Here is an 18,484-nt window from a genome sequence, read left to right as displayed (position 1 = left end):
CACCTCTAGCAGAGTTTGTAACCCGATCGTATAAGCTTCCTCAGTATTCCTCTAGTACCTTAGTATTTCGCTAATGGCTAAATATACAACTTATCCAGAAAACTACCTGAATATTCTATTCATCATTCTGTACCTATTTTTGGTGCAATAGCCTTACCGGTCGACAATCACAAAATCTTAAAATGCAAAAGTAAAGTATTCAAAAGTATTCTAGGGACAACTCTATTTCCTATCTCGTAACTGTTCACCCATTTGGCTCACCAAAATCTCCTGTTAACTCTTAACGATCCTATTTAAAAATATCGAAACAACCTATTCAATTAATTTACTACTTAGCAGTCTACTCGCTAGTACTAGATATAATTGATAATTCGCTACTCCTAGGATCACAACAATAACTTAGGATTTTATCTAGTACTAATACTAAATTCAAACGGCCAAAAAACTTATTATGCAGCTACGAGCCAATTCTTTACACAAGAATTTGGAATAATAATTGAAATTATGATCCACCCATACTCTCATCATGATGGATCATGAAAGAAAACAAACGTACAAGTAATGCTGCTTAATACGGAATGATGCAAGCATTACTAACAAAATGAGTTGGAAATAAAAATCTAGATAAGTGAAAACAACTCACTCGTAATTCAATTCTAGGGGTGAATGAATAATAATGAAGGCTCCATGAATAATGAATATAAGCCAACAAAATACAAATCTCGTGATCATTCATCCATGGGTAATGAAATCATGCTCAACAATCAAAGCACAATTAAGACAGTCAGTGTGACTTCAGTCGAGAGAAGTTCACACAAGTTGTCTAGAACATCTATCATCAGCTACAACCCGAGTCCACAATTGCTAAACTCTCTCCCAAGCTGTAAATGTCGTCGTTGACCAGCTCCTGCCCCCTCTGTTGCCATGCACACATACAAAACAAAGCAACAGCCGGATAAACTCTGGTGAGAAATCATTCCCAGTACAATCGACATATATAAAGTGTTAAATAAATCATATTGACTCTATTCATAATCGACTCAACAATAGAGTAAATAACGCATATAACAATTAAGAATTGATTCATATAACGTCGTTGCCATCAAGATTCGTAAATGATCTTGACATTGATATACATCTATCGTAGTCATTCTTGACTCGAAAATAAGGTCGCCTCAAACCTCGGCATAGAATCAATTCAATATCATATCAAATCGTAATCATATCGAGTCAAACTCAAAGATCCACTACCTGAGATGGATCGACAACATCAAAATCAAATCAAAAATATAAACAAGTATGTGATTTTGGCGGGACAACTCAAGAAGCTTCATTCTCGAGTTACAATTCCCTGACTCGCAATGTCGTCTTATACCTTCGTATTTCTCGTTTTTGAATACTTAAAATATGAAATATAAAAATCAAAACATTCATATCAAGCTTCATTCAAGATGATCAATCCAAAATCTGATCAAACTCATCAATATAACTTCAATACAATCGCTTCAAACCTCAAGAAAACTTCTTCGGTTCAAAGTCGGACTTCTTGAGTTGATCGAGCTTGAAACTAATCTGAAATGTAAAGATTATGATCAAGAAGCATCAGTATACAATCAAAAGATCTTCAGCTCAATCATAGGCTAACAAGATGACTTCAAAACCTAAACCAGTGGCGTAGCGATTGAAAATCGGTAACCGACAAAACATCGAAATCAATTCTCAACTCATATCAGCATATAACTTATAAAAACCAGCAACATATCATCATAATCCCACATATCAGCAGGTATATTGCTCGAATCATAAGCTGGAAATCATAAGAACACAATTGATAGTCGTTCGTCGATTCGTTTTGAAAATAAACGATACAACACCTCAAGAACATGATCATATGCAAACATACTGATTTCTGCCATATCTTGATTCTCAAAACATGCCGAAAGAAATAAAAACTTACACTAGATTGAAGTCCTCATTGCAAGGATTCCAGAACAATTTTCGAAATCAAAATCGGACGATCGGATCAAAAGTTACGGCAATTTGAAAATCGAAATTGTAAAGAAAAGGAAAAGATCTCGGCTCCTCTGTTCAATTTTTCTGAATGCTTATGACATTTACACATACACATGCTAATACATCAAATAATAATCTGATAACTTCAATTATAATTGTAGTTTAGCCCCTCAATTCTTCAATATTTGCAATTTGTTCTTCGGCCCTTATTTTAATTCAATTTCAATCCTAAATAATTTAAGATTATTAGAATTTAAATCGAAACTCTAAATATTCCCAAATTAAATATACTCGAATTAAAATTAAATAATCTTGGATTAAATTAAATAATCTCGGGCCTTACAATTTCCTTCTCAACCAATGATCTTAGAGGTTCCTTCGGTGAGCGAAAAACGAGATAGGATTGATTTTGAATTAAAATCAAGAATATCATATTGACCATGATATTATGCAGAAGCTCTCTTGTAACCTTGAGAAGACTGCTTCTAAGATTGAATCGATTGGTGTTGTAGATGATAATTGTTGGGATGCAATTAAGGAAGTTCCAGATTTGGATAATCGCACTCGGTTCACAGTACCTGACTTGCTTAATAACAGAGCAAAAAAGATGGCTTTCTTGAAAATGACAATTAAAGAACGTTTGGAGTGGATAAATTATAAATTGAAGTGATCGAGTGCTTTGTGGGGAGGGGCATAAGTTAATAATAAACTGAAACGAACCAAAACTCGAAGGAATTTTTTTTTTTAATATTACATATATGCCCATACATATATGCATCTATACTTAAAATAGATTTTCATAAAATTTAACGCATAATAAAAATCGATTTCATCTTAAAAGTTTAAAAACTCAAACAGGTTAAAACGACTATAATCTCAAAAGTATACAAACTAATAAAAAAAATAGTAAACATGTGCGGAAAATAGCTCAATACATAAAGTATCTCATCATAAACTAAATCAACTGAAACATGAGCTGGCGAAGGTCACGGGTTTGCTAGCTCGCCACGGATGCACAGAGGTCTTCACCACCATTCGGGACCACAACCTCCTGAATAACATAAAACTCACCTGCACAACATTTAGGTCTAGTGAGCCTAAAGGCCCAGCATGCTCTACCTTTAATAACGAGTACTACTAAATAAAACCACATGCAAGCACATAAAGTATATAAAAATAACCTGAGGATTCTAATGCATGCATGATCGTAAAATCGTATGCATAAACTACGTCGTAATCTAAATCATAACATAATACGTATCATAATACGTAACATAAGCATTGGCATGTCATAAACATAAATATAATTTTCTATGGGTCATATCAATGAAGTGTAACCTAATTCGATTGATCAATCTAAATTCATCGTACGTGGTGGCGGCCTGTGGGGTGTACCCCTAACTCCCTATGCCACTTCACCCAACCTTTGGGGATCCATAGGCTCATAATCGTAAGTGGAAAGATCATCGGGCCCGGTATCCCGACCTCCAGTCCCGTGTTTGTCACAAATCACTTCAACTTCCCAAAAATATTTTATTTACATGCCCGTTATCTCATCATAAAATACATGCATGAATCATGAACTTAAAAATATCATTTTCTTGAAATTTTGCCCATTAATATATATTTAATTCATTTTTCATAAAAAAATCATACTTGTATGAAAATAAATATATACATCTATTAAATATATATTTACGGACTATTTTGTTTGTCACTGGCTAGTTCGAGTTGCTGCCCCTTAACTAAAGTCCATAAACTTAGACTGACTCATTAACATTTATACTGGCCCAAAAATACTTATACTAGCTCAATCGCACTTATAATGACTCAATCAGACTTAGATTGACACAATAGTACTTAGCCCAACTTTAGAACTTAGCCCAACCAAATAATTAAACAACTTAGGCTTGTTAACATATTTAGCTCTATTATTAAATTGAACCTCCAATAAATATCTTAAGCCCATAAGCTTGGATCAATAACTAAATCAATTCATTCAAGCCCAAATAACACTTTATCTCAAATAAACAACTAAGCCCAATAAATAAATTTAATACAATAAACATTTTAGACTCAATAACTAAATTAAGCTCAATGAACATCTTAGGCCCAATAAAAAAATTGACCCAATGAATAAACTAAACACTTAGACTCTTAAATAAATTACTCGGCCCAAAATAAAATAATCTGGGACCAAAACATAACATATGACCCTAATACACTTTACCCGACCCGGACAACCCACTCGCCCGAGCCCTGCCTGAACTGCCCGCTAGATAGACCATCCTTACAACCATCCAACTATTCACCTAGCCGACACTAGTTCAAGACATCTTAAACCAACACCCAAAGGGACCTAGTCCAACCATCAACCATTGAACAACAACTAAGACCTAGCCATGGCAGAAAAATCATCCACAAAACATAAAAACGTGAATAATGCATGAGTTAAAATTTGAGCTATCATATCCACATATAAATGCAACACAATTTAATCATAAAAACAGTGAATATATTGATCTAAACGGTGTGAGCAAGGAAGGGTATAACATGCCTTTGCGTTTAAAACACACGAAAACTTATACAGTTGCGGTTGCGTATATCGGGACTCAAGAATCTCACAACTTCCAATTCTAGAGGCTCGAACCCCTAAACTATTGATTTCTGCCCCTAAATATCCTCAAATAGCTTCCGATCTGCGAAAAATCACACAATGGTCAAAAGTCAACCATGGTCAACTTTGGTCAAACTTTGACCAAAAATTTCCAAAATTAATTGCGTTCTCACCACTTCACGGTTTTGAATCTTGACTCGAAACTTGGATATTTGGATCCATCACGTTGAACCAGTCAAAAATGGTTAACACATCGAAGGTCGCCGGAAATTGGGGAAGACGACGGCGTGGCGGCGGCGACGGCGGCGACGCGGTGGCTATAAGCAAAACAACTCCAAAAATTCTGAAATTTGACAGGGTTGTAGAGCTCGACGAGAAGATTCTAACGGACTAGGCCACAGCCGGAATGGACCATCGTGGCGGCCGGAAATCGCAAATTATAGTGGCGGAGGCGGCGAGATTCCCGAGCTCCGATCTATACCATACGCGATGGAAAAAGCTACTACAAGCTTAGAAAATGTTCTACACATCACCTACTACCATCTAGAAACTCAAAAACCAACCCAATCGAGCAAAAATCCGATCAAAACATGCGAAGAAGACGATGAATAGTGTCGCCCCATTCTCGACTTCGTGCTCTTCAAATCGGACACCAAAAATCATGATTCTTGGTATGGTTGTGACCGCCTCGACGAGAGCTACAAGATGGCATGCTCAATCGACGGCGAAAGGCGGCGGGCGGCGGGCGGCGACGGCGGGACGTGAATGGGGTTAGGGTTTTAGTGTGTGTTTTAGGTGTTTAGTGCATGAGAGAGAGTGTACAACTTAATATTATAAAATTTGGTCCTAAAATGACCCGGTCTGATCCATTTCAATGCTCTTGTGTTATTTTACACCAATATGTAATTTAACACATTTTTACAATTATCTGAAATAGCGAACTTTGACCTGGCAACTAGACCAGTTAATTCCCAATAAATAAATTGAGTTAATCTTAGGCTTTGACCAGTCACCCAAACTGATTATTTTCTTCAAATTAAATTATCTGGCATAAATAATTATTTTTAATTCAATTATCTCAATAATTATCTCAAAATGTCAATATTACCAGATATTCAAAAATAATCAAACTCATTGACTAATTGACACATGTATTTTGTAAATACACTCTATAACTCATTTGACAGTAATAATTATTTTTCCAACTCAATAATTATTTTTAATTGCCAATTAATTTGGTAATAAATTTTGGGACGTTACATAAACACTACCGAGTTTGAATTTTTTCTCATATTTTTTTGGATTGTTTTTTTAGTTATTGAACTAGTAGATAATTTTTAGATTTTGACTTATTTATATAATTTTGGATTGTTTTCGAAAAAAATTTATTTTGATTATATACATGTGATTTTTTTCCATGAATTCATAGAGCTTTTTTTATTTAATCATTGTTTATGCCAGGAAGTTCATTTAAATGTCAAATATCAATACGCATGAGGCAAATGAAGAAATGGAAGAAGACAAATAAGAAGAAGAAGTATAAGAATCCCTTGAGTATTTGTTGATACAAATTTTTGAAATATTTTCTGTGTTAAATGATTATATGACTAGCATGTGTCATGAACGTATCCAACACCCGTTGACTACAAGACCAATAACTGCTAGTGGATACAATTATATTCATAGAATATTAAAAGAATATCCAACAAACTTTAGAGAAATATATAGGATTTACCCCGATGTTTTTTTAAAGTTGTCCAACATTCTTAGGGAGAAAACACACTTACAAGACACACAATATATCTGTGTTGAAGAAATATTTGCCATATTTTTACTTATTGTTGGTCAAAATAATCGATATTGCATGATTCGTAAAATATTTGGTCGATCACAATACAATACTAGCCAAAATTTCCACAAAGTGTTGAAAGCAATAAACATCGTTGCCGTTGATATGATGGTAAAGCCTGGATCTACAGTGCCAAAACGAATAAGAGAGAGCACAAGATTTTACCCTTGCTTCAAAGTAACAACATTTTTCAATTATTGTTGTTTTATATAATACCATTGGTATTTGTAGTATTTGATTTGGACCGCTTGTATTCTGCCAGTAGGTTTTAGTTTGAAATATTTAAGTTTCCGTTGGATTATCTGATTATCACGTTTAAGTTATTTTTCATGCTTAATCTTTGATTAATTAATGATTCCGGGACGGTCACTACATGGTGGCCATATATGCGGCGACGACTTTTTGTGTTAGGGTTTTAGTGGCGTATGCCAGAGGCTCGTGATAGCATGTAGAAACTGATGGAAAATATAATTTTCATATATCTTCGAGAATGAATACATGATGTGTTTATATACAACAATTTAACATAAGAAAAATAAAAGAAAACATAATATACAAAATATACAAAAGATAATATAGAATATATTTCAATAGTATCAACAGGACAAACTGATGTGCTTACACTGGTGCACGCAGGCGGGCAGATTGAGCTTTTTCGAGAACCAATTACAGCAAAAAAAAATCATAAAATCCCACCCCAGACACTACATTGTAAACCCTGACGTTTTCGAGTTTCCGAGTGCTGTGCAACCTGAATCAGTTTTAGTACCTGCAAAAATATTCTATCTTGTGCCTTGTCACACTATACCCGTATTATTGAATAAAATAAAAAGAAATCTTCAACATGCATGATGCCCTCGGATATATCCCGAGATATCATCTAATGGTATCTCGGGATGTATCTATTTTTCACATGAATTTAGATCGAGATTTGTGATAATAAGCAGGTTATTGATGATGGTTGGTGTCTAGTAATTATTACTGGATATGGGCCTGTCAGGTACTCACTATCTAAACTTGATCCTGGACTTGTCAGAATCAGCAGATCATGGGCGCATCTCATCAGATCATGGACCTTGTCCTCTCAAGTATGAGCCGACATAATGTGGTACATGTCTTCAACAATCTACATCAGAGGGAAGTTTTTAATATATACTAGCAATTAAGACACATCCGATGTGTGTGCGACGTAATACATGAATATTATTTATGTATATATATTTGTATGAGAGCAGTCATGTCCATATAATTGAGAAGAAAAAGAAGTGAATTAAAAAAGGGGAGAAAAATAAAAAAAAAGGTGTAAATTGAAAATAATAGAAAGAACATGGGTGGTGAGTAGACGGGTATTTTTGGATTAAGAAAATCCAGACCAAGACACTAAAACAGTTTTTCTAAGACTCTCAGCCTCAATAAAATAGTAAAGATATATTGTTTCTTCCTGATTACACACACAATGTGGGAAGAGAGTTTTCTGCACTTTTTTCCCCATGATGTTCTCCCACGTTTCATCTATCTTTCTCTCATGTTTTCTCTGTCTTACTTAGGCATTGGAGGGGTCACGCCGAGAGGAATCCCGACGCCCCTAACCGGTTTATTCATAGTTTCAGGCAAAGACAGGCGGAAGAGTCACAGAGACCAAGGAAGGAAATTTTGGGATCACATCAAGGCACATGATTCAAAACAGGAGGTCCCAAGTTGTCATCTCCCAACATTCAGAATGTTGAAGTCTTGTTTAAGGAAGGTGGATAGTGCTGTCAGGAAGAAGCTTAACCTCCATATGAGCTTCGCATAGCCTGTTGTGATTACTGGTTCTGCATGTTTGATGGCAATCTGTTATCTACTCCAGGTAAGAGAGCCATTGTGGTAAAATTACCAATATACAAGGGAGATTTCTTCTTCTGAAGTCAGAGTGAAAGCAAAGAGGATCCAGATTATGCCAAAGTCATGACAGACTGTAAACGACCTGGCCTATTCATGACACAATTCCTCACATTGGTGTTGTTTTAGGAATGTTCATACCATGCTGGATACACTCGCAATGGAAAAGGTAAAATAAAAAAAGTAGAGATAAGCATGGTCATGTCAGCAAGGATTGTTCCATGCTGTGAAACAAACCAAGTCGCAAATAAATACATCAATAATTATCATTTATAAGCATTTCAAGCTCTTCTTTTTTCTTTCTATTGTTACCCGTAAATCCTTCTACCTGTACGTCAAACCCAAAGAACTTTACATATAGCCGTCATGAGAGAAGTAAAAATAAAAAGAAAACACATAAGAGAGATTATACATAACATGCTTATAGATTACTCATCAAATTCGTCTAGAAGTTGGAGAACATTGATGAAGAACCGATAATGTATTCTTGAAATGCTGTGTCTGCCTGTAGACTCTGTTCTTTATTAAAGCTTTGATGGAGAACTTGATCCCCACAAAGAATTATGCGCAAAAATAGAAAATTTTCCAATCTTCTTTGACAAAGAATACATGAAGCTGCGAGAAATGGACTTTTCCATATTTTTCTTCATACAGACATGCTCTTTCTCCAAGTCATTCAATCTCATTCGCAGCCTCACTAGCTCAAGCTTCAACTCTCTGTTTTCACGTCGCAGAGATGCATAATTGTCTCGGGGAGACATTGCAGCACTAAGAGCTCCACTGCTGATCCGCCATGATTGATGCATGTGTTTCTGCTCATCGTCTGGATGGGAACAAAATAATGCATCGCGAAGTCTCAACTGCTCATGATAGAGCACTTGAACTATTGATTGTAGAGGAAGGCGTTCATTTTGTGCTGCTTGTGAACCAGTTTCTTGTGATAGTTTCTGAAAATCAATCAATTTACAGAGTTTCCTCATATCTGGATCTGACAGACATTGATGAGCCTGTAAAAATGAAGACATTAGTTGAACAGTCACCACACATAATTCAGATCACATTCATGATACATAAGTGGTGTAAAAGATATATGACAGTCCTCGGCTTTGGTACCGTTACAGAAACAATTTGTAGTTTCAAAACTAGCAACAATGCCTTTGAAGGAAATTTTAAACCTCCATGAGTTTTGGCAACAGTTTTGAACTTTACATAGACCGGCAGAGTAAGACTTACTTTGAGGTAACTGTCAACTGCAAGATATAATCCATCATGATTAGAGCGTGCATAAGCTGGCAATGTTTCTGCAACAGCTATGAACTTGTTAAATTTGAGATTCGCGTCAGGTGCAATTTCAGCGAGGTAAGTGTCCACAAGTTTTGAAACCTTGGATAATGCAGTTTGGGAAGGTGGAGGACCATCAGACTCAAAGAGAGAAAGATCATCCATGTCTTCATCGCTATCGCCCTGCTGAGAAAAATTAACCAATATTCTCATAACAGTATCGACATCAAATAGGGTATCTCCAGCATGGTGGAATGACGGAATCAAGAGATCATCGAGAGTAGCTAAATCCAACTGGGACCCTATCCGCCTTTCAAGATCGAGCCTACAAGCAACTGTGCAATCAAGCATCATAGCGCTTCGTAACACACCAAAAAGAAATGCTACAGAAACAGCATGTTTCTCAACTGGGATGAGGCTAACAATTGTCTCGATGATATATCTTTCATGGCCGTATGCACCTGATACCAAATCAACTCTTGGCAGGGTGGACTGATTTAATATGCTAGATTTCTTGACCAACTCCTTCTGCGCATAATTTACAAGTGATGCCCCAATACTTTCTGGCCTGACACCTCTGCATTTCATCGCAGTTATGACTCTTTGGTACAAGTCAATGCTAAGAACTGAAAGATCTTCAATCCACCAATCTCCTTCACATTTGGTTTGCTTGCTCATGTGAAGTCTCCCTGAGCTGCTGTACTCCAAGCGTGAGAAACTTGAAGCTATTTGCTCCACACAAGCCTTGGAAGCTATAGCATCGATGCATTGGGTCACAATTTTCAGATCATCTGCTAGTGGAAGTAGGTTTTCACATTGTCGCAGCACTTCAACACACATTTGAAGATCTTTGCATACTATACTCTCAAGATATACTTCGGCTTGGGAACCAAGATTGTTCTTTGAGTGTGCTTCAGTCATTTCAAGGTAATTAGCAACACAACACAGTTGAGCAACATTTGCAGCTGTAATCTCAAAATTGACACCATAACAGAATTTGGCTGACAACTCAAATGCTTCAGCCCCACCGGGTATGCTAAGAAGCACAATTTTTGATTCATTGAAGTTCCTCTGTTCTGCGACCAACTTCCGGATTCGTTCACTTCGTGAGACAAGAGGGAACTGCAAATAAATTTAACATATATCATTCGTAAATCATCTTACGATTAAATCAAATAGACACTTAGATCTACTTGTTTGAGATGAGAATGCATAGTAAAACATGATAAATATTATCTTATCTAAGTTGGGGCGAAAATGCCTTTTTTGGCTGCATAATTAACCAAAGTAGATAATTTATAGACAAAAAGGACATTTTTACGTCACAATCCCAAGGAATAGTCTGAACATAAAAAGGCATCCAATTAGGTTGGACTGGAACGACTCTCAAACTTATAAACATTCCCCAAGTTCTCATGGAACTGATGTGTGTAGTAACATTGTCTACCCCTGACAAGCTGACGTCCACGGCAGCTTAGGTTGGATGACTTTCAACACAGGCATCTTAGTTCAACCTAGCAGATATCATATTATCAACGGTTACCTAATGAAAAGGGTTCTTAACAAGAGCACTAATGCTATGCAAAAGCCAAAAGTGATCCGAAACACAAAAGACTTGAAACTCATTAACCATTCCACAGTTTCTAGTTCACCAATGACAAAATTATCCAAAATGAAAAACAAGAGAAGAATTACAATATTCAATTTGATTGTATTGCTCTCCCTTATCTTTATAAATTAAAAACCAACAAATAGAGGCAAAAAAGGACAACGACATGGTGCTGCACCAGAGACAAATGTTGTCGATATTGTGAATTATTGGTACATGTTTGAACGTATAGCATTCGCATCTGGAATTAATATGATATAATTTGATTCCCCTTGTTGAATTTTGATACATAATTTATAATCTGGACAATTTGGGTATCTCTCAAGAGTTACGTACGAGAATGAATTGTGTATGGGTCGGGTCCGTTAGGGCTCGAGACCCATAAATTAATCGCCCCCAACCAGTTTAAATCTAAACACATACCCGCCCTGACTCGTGACGTGTACTCGAAGTTAACGGGCCAGACCCGTCAAACAATTTCAGTTTTTTTTTTTTACATGTCTAATTTTTAACAAATAAACTTATGCCAAAAATAAAACAAAACAGATTAAAAATTAAGATTAAACAAATTAGTTCAATCATGGGAATGGGATGGAATTTAGAAATTAGAGAAGAGCAAATATTTCCAAGCACTAAATCCATTTAACCCAAAAACAATAATCAAGATAAAATATACACAGAGTGAAAATAAAATTTTCAGGATATAAAAGTTAATAATCATACCCGACCCTATAGGTCGGCTAACTGTTAAACCCACACACATTGTCATTCTCAGGGTACAACATTCGTAAATTCTCCCAAATCCTCCACTTTTTCATTTGATATAGAGGTACAAAAATTTTGGGTTGGGAAAAAAACCATAACATCAATGTAAAACAAACTTTATTGGTTCCGATCGAGATACGAAATCCAGAAAGTTTTGTTATTTCATTAGAAGTGTTAGTGTGTAGTGTGTGGATGAATGATAAATTATTAATTTTATTTTAATGGTGTCAAAATAAATAAGAGTGAATGTATTTAATAAAATAGGGTTGCATATAATGACATTTCTCGTCATTGAGAAAGGTTTTCTGGACAAAGACAGATAAGAAAATGGAACCAACTTTTTTTCTATTTCATGAAAGAAAATCAGACGTGGAAAACAAAAACAAAGTACTACAGCTGCATTTTACAGAACATAGATTTCATATTTGACAACAAAGTAATGCTAACCTTATGCAATGAAAAAGCTTCCCCATCTACTTCAACAGTGATATCTGTTGGAACATCTCGAAACACCCTGTTGACGATGACAATAGAAAAATCAGAGAAGTCTCACGATTGACATGAGATTATAAGGTCAGATATCTTTCAAAGGAAATACAGTAAGACGGAAAAACGGCAAAAATAAAATAATACCCAAAAAAAGTTAAGAACAGAACAGGTGCATAAGAACCTCACCATGTCTGTTTTATGCTAAAGATTTAGTTTGAAATAGTATAATTTTTTAGCTCAGAAGAGCTAATCCATGTAGAAGAAGTGAAGAACCAACACCTCTGCTTTCAAAAAAAATAAAAAAAAAAAACAGAACACCAAATATCCTTCTCTCTACCACGAACACTAGAAAATTAAAGAAGATAGCGCCAAACAGTTTCCAATGTAAGTATTCTGGCTTCACATGCAACTTAGACACTTATAGATTTCAGAATGCTCCAAATAAGATGAATAATGATTGATGCCTAAGAAGAAATGACAGTACTCCATGCGTTTATGAGTAAATAAAGCAAAAACATAGAAGGGGAAAATAAATGAAATTTAGCTAAGAGTATGCTCATTCTTCCAAAAAACAATTCAGAGTTTTGGTAGGTGAAGCTGTATTTTCTGGTGTCGGCAGTTGGAGTAAACTGTATAGTTATAAGTTGATGCTATGATTATCACAAACCTGTGCTAATTAAGTAACAAAGCCATGATATAAGTGTATTAGTTGCGAAATAGATCCTTGAGCCAAAGACTCTCTTGCAACCTACCACTAGGGACCTTGGCGAGATTGAAACATGATGAGCTTCACAAGGGAAAGAAGTAAAAGAAAGTAGCAAAAAAAAAGGACAATTAGAAAAAATACCACTGAAATAACATATATTCATGACCCCTGGAAGTTTAACAGCATATACAATTATACAGGATGATTTCACCACGCAACGGCAAGGCCGATTCCTCTAGTCCTATAACTCTATTTGAATTGCAGCAAGCAAAACAAAATAGAAAATGAGCTCAGGGACAAGCCTATAAATCGTAATATGAACCAAACAGAAAAATCACCAAACATAGACAAAACTACATTCACTGAATATCAGACGCACACATCCTTCAACAAAGATACCATGCTAAAAAATTCAACTATCCATGAAACGATACTAAAAAGAAAAAACCCTTTATCATTAATGACTCAAAAGTATTAAAGAAAGCAGCTAAAACACACTCTTGTGAAATCAGCAAACAAACCATTCACTGCACCGTAGCCGCGAACACTTAACCAGCGCCAGCTGCCGGTGATTTCTATCCATAAAAAAAAATCAAGAAAACAAAACCAACAAGAAAGTAAGGCTAATTTAATAAAATCTGAAGACAGACAGAGTACGTGAAAGAAATGCTTCGGTTGGCAGAGTTCTTTAGACATTTTTGTCAAACATTTGGTGTTCAAATCATAGATTACAATCGTCCAAAGAATCGGGCCTTTTGTGGGTCATGTGTAGAAAAATTATCACATAAGAAAGCATTATTTGAAACATATGTGCCATGAAAATGGCGTAGATAAAGGATATATAATAATATACGTGAAAATCTGTTTCTTGTTTCATCAAAGCCAATAACATATAAGTAGAAAAAAGAAAATGGAAATTCAGTGTCAAAGGAAAAGTGAGAGAGCGGGAAGAAAAAAATTGATCGGATCCAATGGTTTTTTTTAAAAAAAAACCTTAGTCAACTAATTGTTTTAAGAAAATGACCTCCTTAAAATAGTTGATCGGATCTATTTTACAATGTTTTCATGTGTTACTATTACCTAAATAGTATCCGAACAAAAATTCTTATGGCATTGGTTAATTTTGTGATAATGACTTTTATCTAACTTGACTTGTATAAAAATATTATTTTTGACTCTAAATATAGATTGTGTCTGGTTGTGAATTTTCTATCGAGACAGTTTGAATTGTGCAACGGGTTTCATAAGGCATTAAATTTAAGACTCCATCAAGTTTTAATTTATGTGCAGTACTCATTTAAAATGTTTAAAAAAGTTCGACTTATACTTGATGTGGATGAAATTTTTTGTCAGAATATCCAAATTTGTAAGAGATGTTGATGAGTTACCTAATTTATTTAGGTTTAGACTGAAACAAACCAACGATGCTACATGTATATCAATTTTTACATCATAGAAAATTAAATATAAAATATAAAAATTCAATTTATCAAATTTGTATGATACATTGAACACAAAATCTTGCGATTTAATCTGACTATATAATCGATGTAAATATCGAATATCCACGATATTAAAGATACCTTTAGCATTATTCTAAACGAAACGGGAGATGCTACAAGTACAAAGAGGGTTACTTTTTGGGTTATTCGTTGCACTTAAAATTACATAACTATTCTTAATGTATTTTGAAAAGAGTTTTTTCAAATAAAATAGAGGGATAATTTTATAATTTTATGTGTAGTTTGTAACCCAATATATAACTCAAGTGTACAAGTACTATTTTCCAAATGAAACAGGGAGGGTACGTCTCTTTCAAAATCCTAACCGGTCAAATCTGGGTTCCCTAGACATTTATCCTTAAATAATAGAGTAAAAATTAAGGAAATATAGTCAAAATGGTCATGTAAGTTTTTTCATTTTGTGTTTTGGTCCTGTAAATATTTAATTTTTGTTTTTGGTCCTATAAGTTAAGTTATAATTGGTTTTTAGTCTTTTTTTCATAGAATTTTGATGTGGCATCTCAAGTGGCATTGAGAAATGATGATGTGTCTGTTGTGACATCAACAATTAAATGATATGTTTTCAAAACCGGACTATACCGACCGGTTCGAGCCGAAACCGGTCACTGATTTGATCCGAAACACTCCCAAAAATCGTTTTAATGGTTGAACCGACAGAACTAGTCAAGAACCAAAAAATTTGTTTTTCGATTTTTTTTTGTTTGAAAAATTAGTTTTTTTTATTTTAAAACCTTAATTTAATATTTATTATATATATAGATGATTATTTGAAATTTTTTCTTTATTAAAAATATTATTTATTAATATTAGAGTGTATAATATTTTTGAATATATTTATATAGTTATTCAGTTTTCAAACTAATATATATATATATATATATATATATTTATATATATTTTTATTTATATAATTTTTTTAGGTTTTTATAATTTAAAATATATTATTAATTATTATATTATATTATATAAACGACTTTCCAATTTGACCGTCCGGTTAAAACAGCACAATTAGTTGGACCGTTTTTTTAAGTTAGATCTGTTTGATCAATGGTCCGGTTATAAAAACATTGCTTAAATGAAAAAGGAATAAAAATCAAAATATAACTAAACTTACAGGACCAAAACCCAAAATTGAATACTTACAAGATCAAATCACAAAACAAACAAACTTACAGGATTATTTTGGCTATTATACCTAAAAATTAATTTGGTATATGAACTATTGGTTAAATCATAAATGTCAAATTGGTATACGAACTTTTGTTAATGGTTTAATTGATATATGTCTACTTGATTTTGACCAAATTATAATGAAAAAAAAGGTATAATAGTCTTTTGATAATACAAATTAATTAATGCAATAATATTATTTTGTTTCAAAACAAGATTCATCGTTTTTGTCTGCCAAAAAACCGAGAACGACTTTCAATTTATTCTTAGTCATGTTCTCTTATAAAATTATTGTGTTTAAAATATAATATACAAATATATCTAATTAAAATTAAAAATAAAATGTGTATTTTTTGTAATAAAGGGTAAATTGGACATTTTACATGAATGTTACCGGAAATTGACCGGAATCCGATGAACATGTACCAATTAAACCATTAACAAAATTTCGTATACCAACTGACATTTAACCAATAATTCGATCGTGTACCAAATTAAATTTTACTCTTAAATAATATATGTAATTTCCTGAAAGCAATGTCAAGTTACTTATTTTTTTTAACAATTTCGAATCAAGGAATTCACGAAAAAGTATAAAATAATAATTTCTATTTTTTTTTACTGGAGTATAAAATAATAATTATTTAGTGGTTAACATAATTTTAATCATATCAAGGAACCCACTGGATCATTTTTGTCGCTTGTTTCCTGCTATAAAATAAATTATTTTATTACAATTATTAAATTCCCAAATATTAGTAATTTGATTTTTTTTTATAATTTTGATGATTTTTTAATAAATCACAAGTTTTATACGTAGTTCTAAATTATATTTTTTTGTTTAATTTTAGAACTGAAAAATGGGAAGTGTATTGATTTAATTGGAATACGCATTCAAATTGAAAATTGAAATAAAGGGAAAATTGCTTAAATGATGTATCGGGAAGTTGACATAAATAATAGGCTAATTTGAGGTAAAAAAAAAAAAAAAAAAAGACTAATTTAAGGTCAAAATTAATTAGGTAAAGATTGTTTATGGTAAAGGCCTTTGAACACTTTAAGGTTTAAAAAAAAAGAGACTAATTTAAGGTAAAAATTAATTAGGTAAAGATTGTTTATGGTACTTTATAAAGGCCTTTGAACACCTAATCGATGGATTAATGATTGTAGTCCATTCCACATCAAATCTAATTCGATACAAAATCTGGAGTTCGAGATTAAGTGATAACGAACCTTTCTTCAAATCTAATAATTAAAAAAGAAAGAAAGAAATAAATAAATAAAAAGGAAAAAGAGATAAAATAATGGGCTGAATGATTAATGATTCATTGTAAATAGGAACCGAGAGTAAAATTTCAAAATTTCGAGATTAAGTGGTAACAGTCATTATTCTTTAAATCCAAAAGTTTTAAAATAAATAAATAAATAAAAAGGAAAATGATATAAAATAATGGCCTAAATTATTAATGATTCATTGTAAATAGGAAACGGGAGTAAAATTCCAAAATAGTCGAATAAAAGTTACAAATATCTCAAGCAGTTTGGTTTTTTGATTGATCAATCATCCATAATAATAGACAACACACAAGTATATCTTCAATTTATTTAATTAATAGATGGGCCATTTTAAAACATGATTTTTCCTTGATTATTTTTGTCAATATGTGTACAATTGACGAGACATAAGTACAAACACCAACTAATAAAATAGAAAAGATGGTGTATCCTATTGATAAAGACCTGCCATGACTACCAAACTAGACAAAACTCAATTAATTATTATGTTAATGCTTACATGTGCGGGGAGGGGTATTAATTAGACCTGGCCACGGGTCGGACTCGCCGGGTCCGGGTTGGTATTTAACCAACCCTTAACTGGCCCGCCCATAGCCGGTTCCATTTCGGGTTGGTGAACCGGCGGTTCTGGTCCGGTTAACCGCCGGTTCAGGGTCCGGACCAACCCGTGCATTTTTTTTTAAAAAAATATGCAGCGCCCCAGTAGGAATGACAATGGATCGGGTATAGGTAGGATATCACGTATCCATTCCCATATCCATTTATTAAATACATCCCCATACCCATACCCATACCCATACCCGTCGGGTATTCAATTTCATCCACATCCCCATACCCGTCGGAGTATCGGATATTCATACCCTACCCATCCCCCATTTATCTATCTACCTCATACAAATACATTTGTTCAAATTTGAATTATTTTGAAAAAAATATGCTTATTTATCATATTTTATATCAAATTTATAAGAGAAAAATAAGAAAAAAAAATGAAAGATAAAAGAAGGGCAAATTATTTTAAACTCCCCACTACCAAACTTCTCTTTAACTTAACTCTCTACCCACCCTTTTCTTTATTTTCACTCCCTAGTGGTTCCCATATTTGAATTAAAATATAATTAAAACTAATCATTTGTACGTGGTTTTGTTATATCTATCGAACCAGTTCCGGCCATGCAAGACTATTAGTTACGAAAGGTTTTCAGCCGATATACTTCAGATTAGGGTCCAACATGCTTCCGTAAGATGAATTAAATTTAAATACCTCTTTTACCATAATGTCGTC

At 33.7% G+C, this 18,484-nt stretch overlaps 1 protein-coding gene across 3 annotated transcripts; it reads right to left on the bottom strand.

Annotated features, from left to right (window-relative positions):
• Positions 1 to 8,607: 8,607 nt before the first annotated feature.
• LOC140891088 (BTB/POZ domain-containing protein At5g48800-like) lies at positions 8,608 to 14,185 on the bottom strand. Of its 3 annotated transcripts, XM_073299381.1 has the most exons (5): positions 13,732 to 14,185; positions 12,463 to 12,529; positions 9,744 to 10,763; positions 9,594 to 9,661; positions 9,188 to 9,367 (listed from the first exon to the last, which is right to left on the bottom strand). In XM_073299381.1, the coding sequence occupies exons 1-5, from the start codon at positions 13,791 to 13,793 to the stop codon at positions 9,337 to 9,339; spliced, it is 1,248 nt and encodes a 415-aa protein (XP_073155482.1). In that variant the 5' UTR covers positions 13,794 to 14,185; the 3' UTR covers positions 9,188 to 9,336. The 3 variants fall into 3 exon arrangements, with proteins under 3 accessions (XP_073155466.1, XP_073155474.1, XP_073155482.1); XM_073299365.1 differs by having other exon boundaries at positions 8,608 to 9,367; positions 9,594 to 10,763; positions 13,732 to 14,183; XM_073299373.1 differs by lacking the exon at positions 13,732 to 14,185 and adding an exon at positions 13,352 to 13,367 and having other exon boundaries at positions 8,608 to 9,367; positions 9,594 to 10,763.
• Between the last annotated feature and the right edge of the window lie 4,299 nt (positions 14,186 to 18,484).

This window comes from Henckelia pumila, chromosome 1 (assembly GCF_033568475.1).
Source record: "Henckelia pumila isolate YLH828 chromosome 1, ASM3356847v2, whole genome shotgun sequence".
In the NCBI taxonomy this organism is placed as follows: Eukaryota; Viridiplantae; Streptophyta; class Magnoliopsida; order Lamiales; family Gesneriaceae; genus Henckelia; species Henckelia pumila.
This window is presented reverse-complemented; position numbering and strand designations above follow the sequence as displayed.

What these genes read in the sequence shown, in the direction of transcription:
- LOC140891088 (XM_073299365.1), bottom strand. Translation starts at nt 13,793, where the DNA reads ATGGATAGAAATCACCGGCAGCTGGCGCTGGTTAAGTGTTCGCGGCTA. An exon ending in CGGCTACGGTGCAGTGAATG is followed by an intron (nt 12,530 to 13,731) that starts GTTTGTTTGCTG and finishes CATCGTCAACAG; the next exon opens with GGTGTTTCGAGATGTTCCAA. An exon ending in AAGCTTTTTCATTGCATAAG is followed by an intron (nt 10,764 to 12,462) that starts GTTAGCATTACT and finishes ATTTATTTGCAG; the next exon opens with TTCCCTCTTGTCTCACGAAG.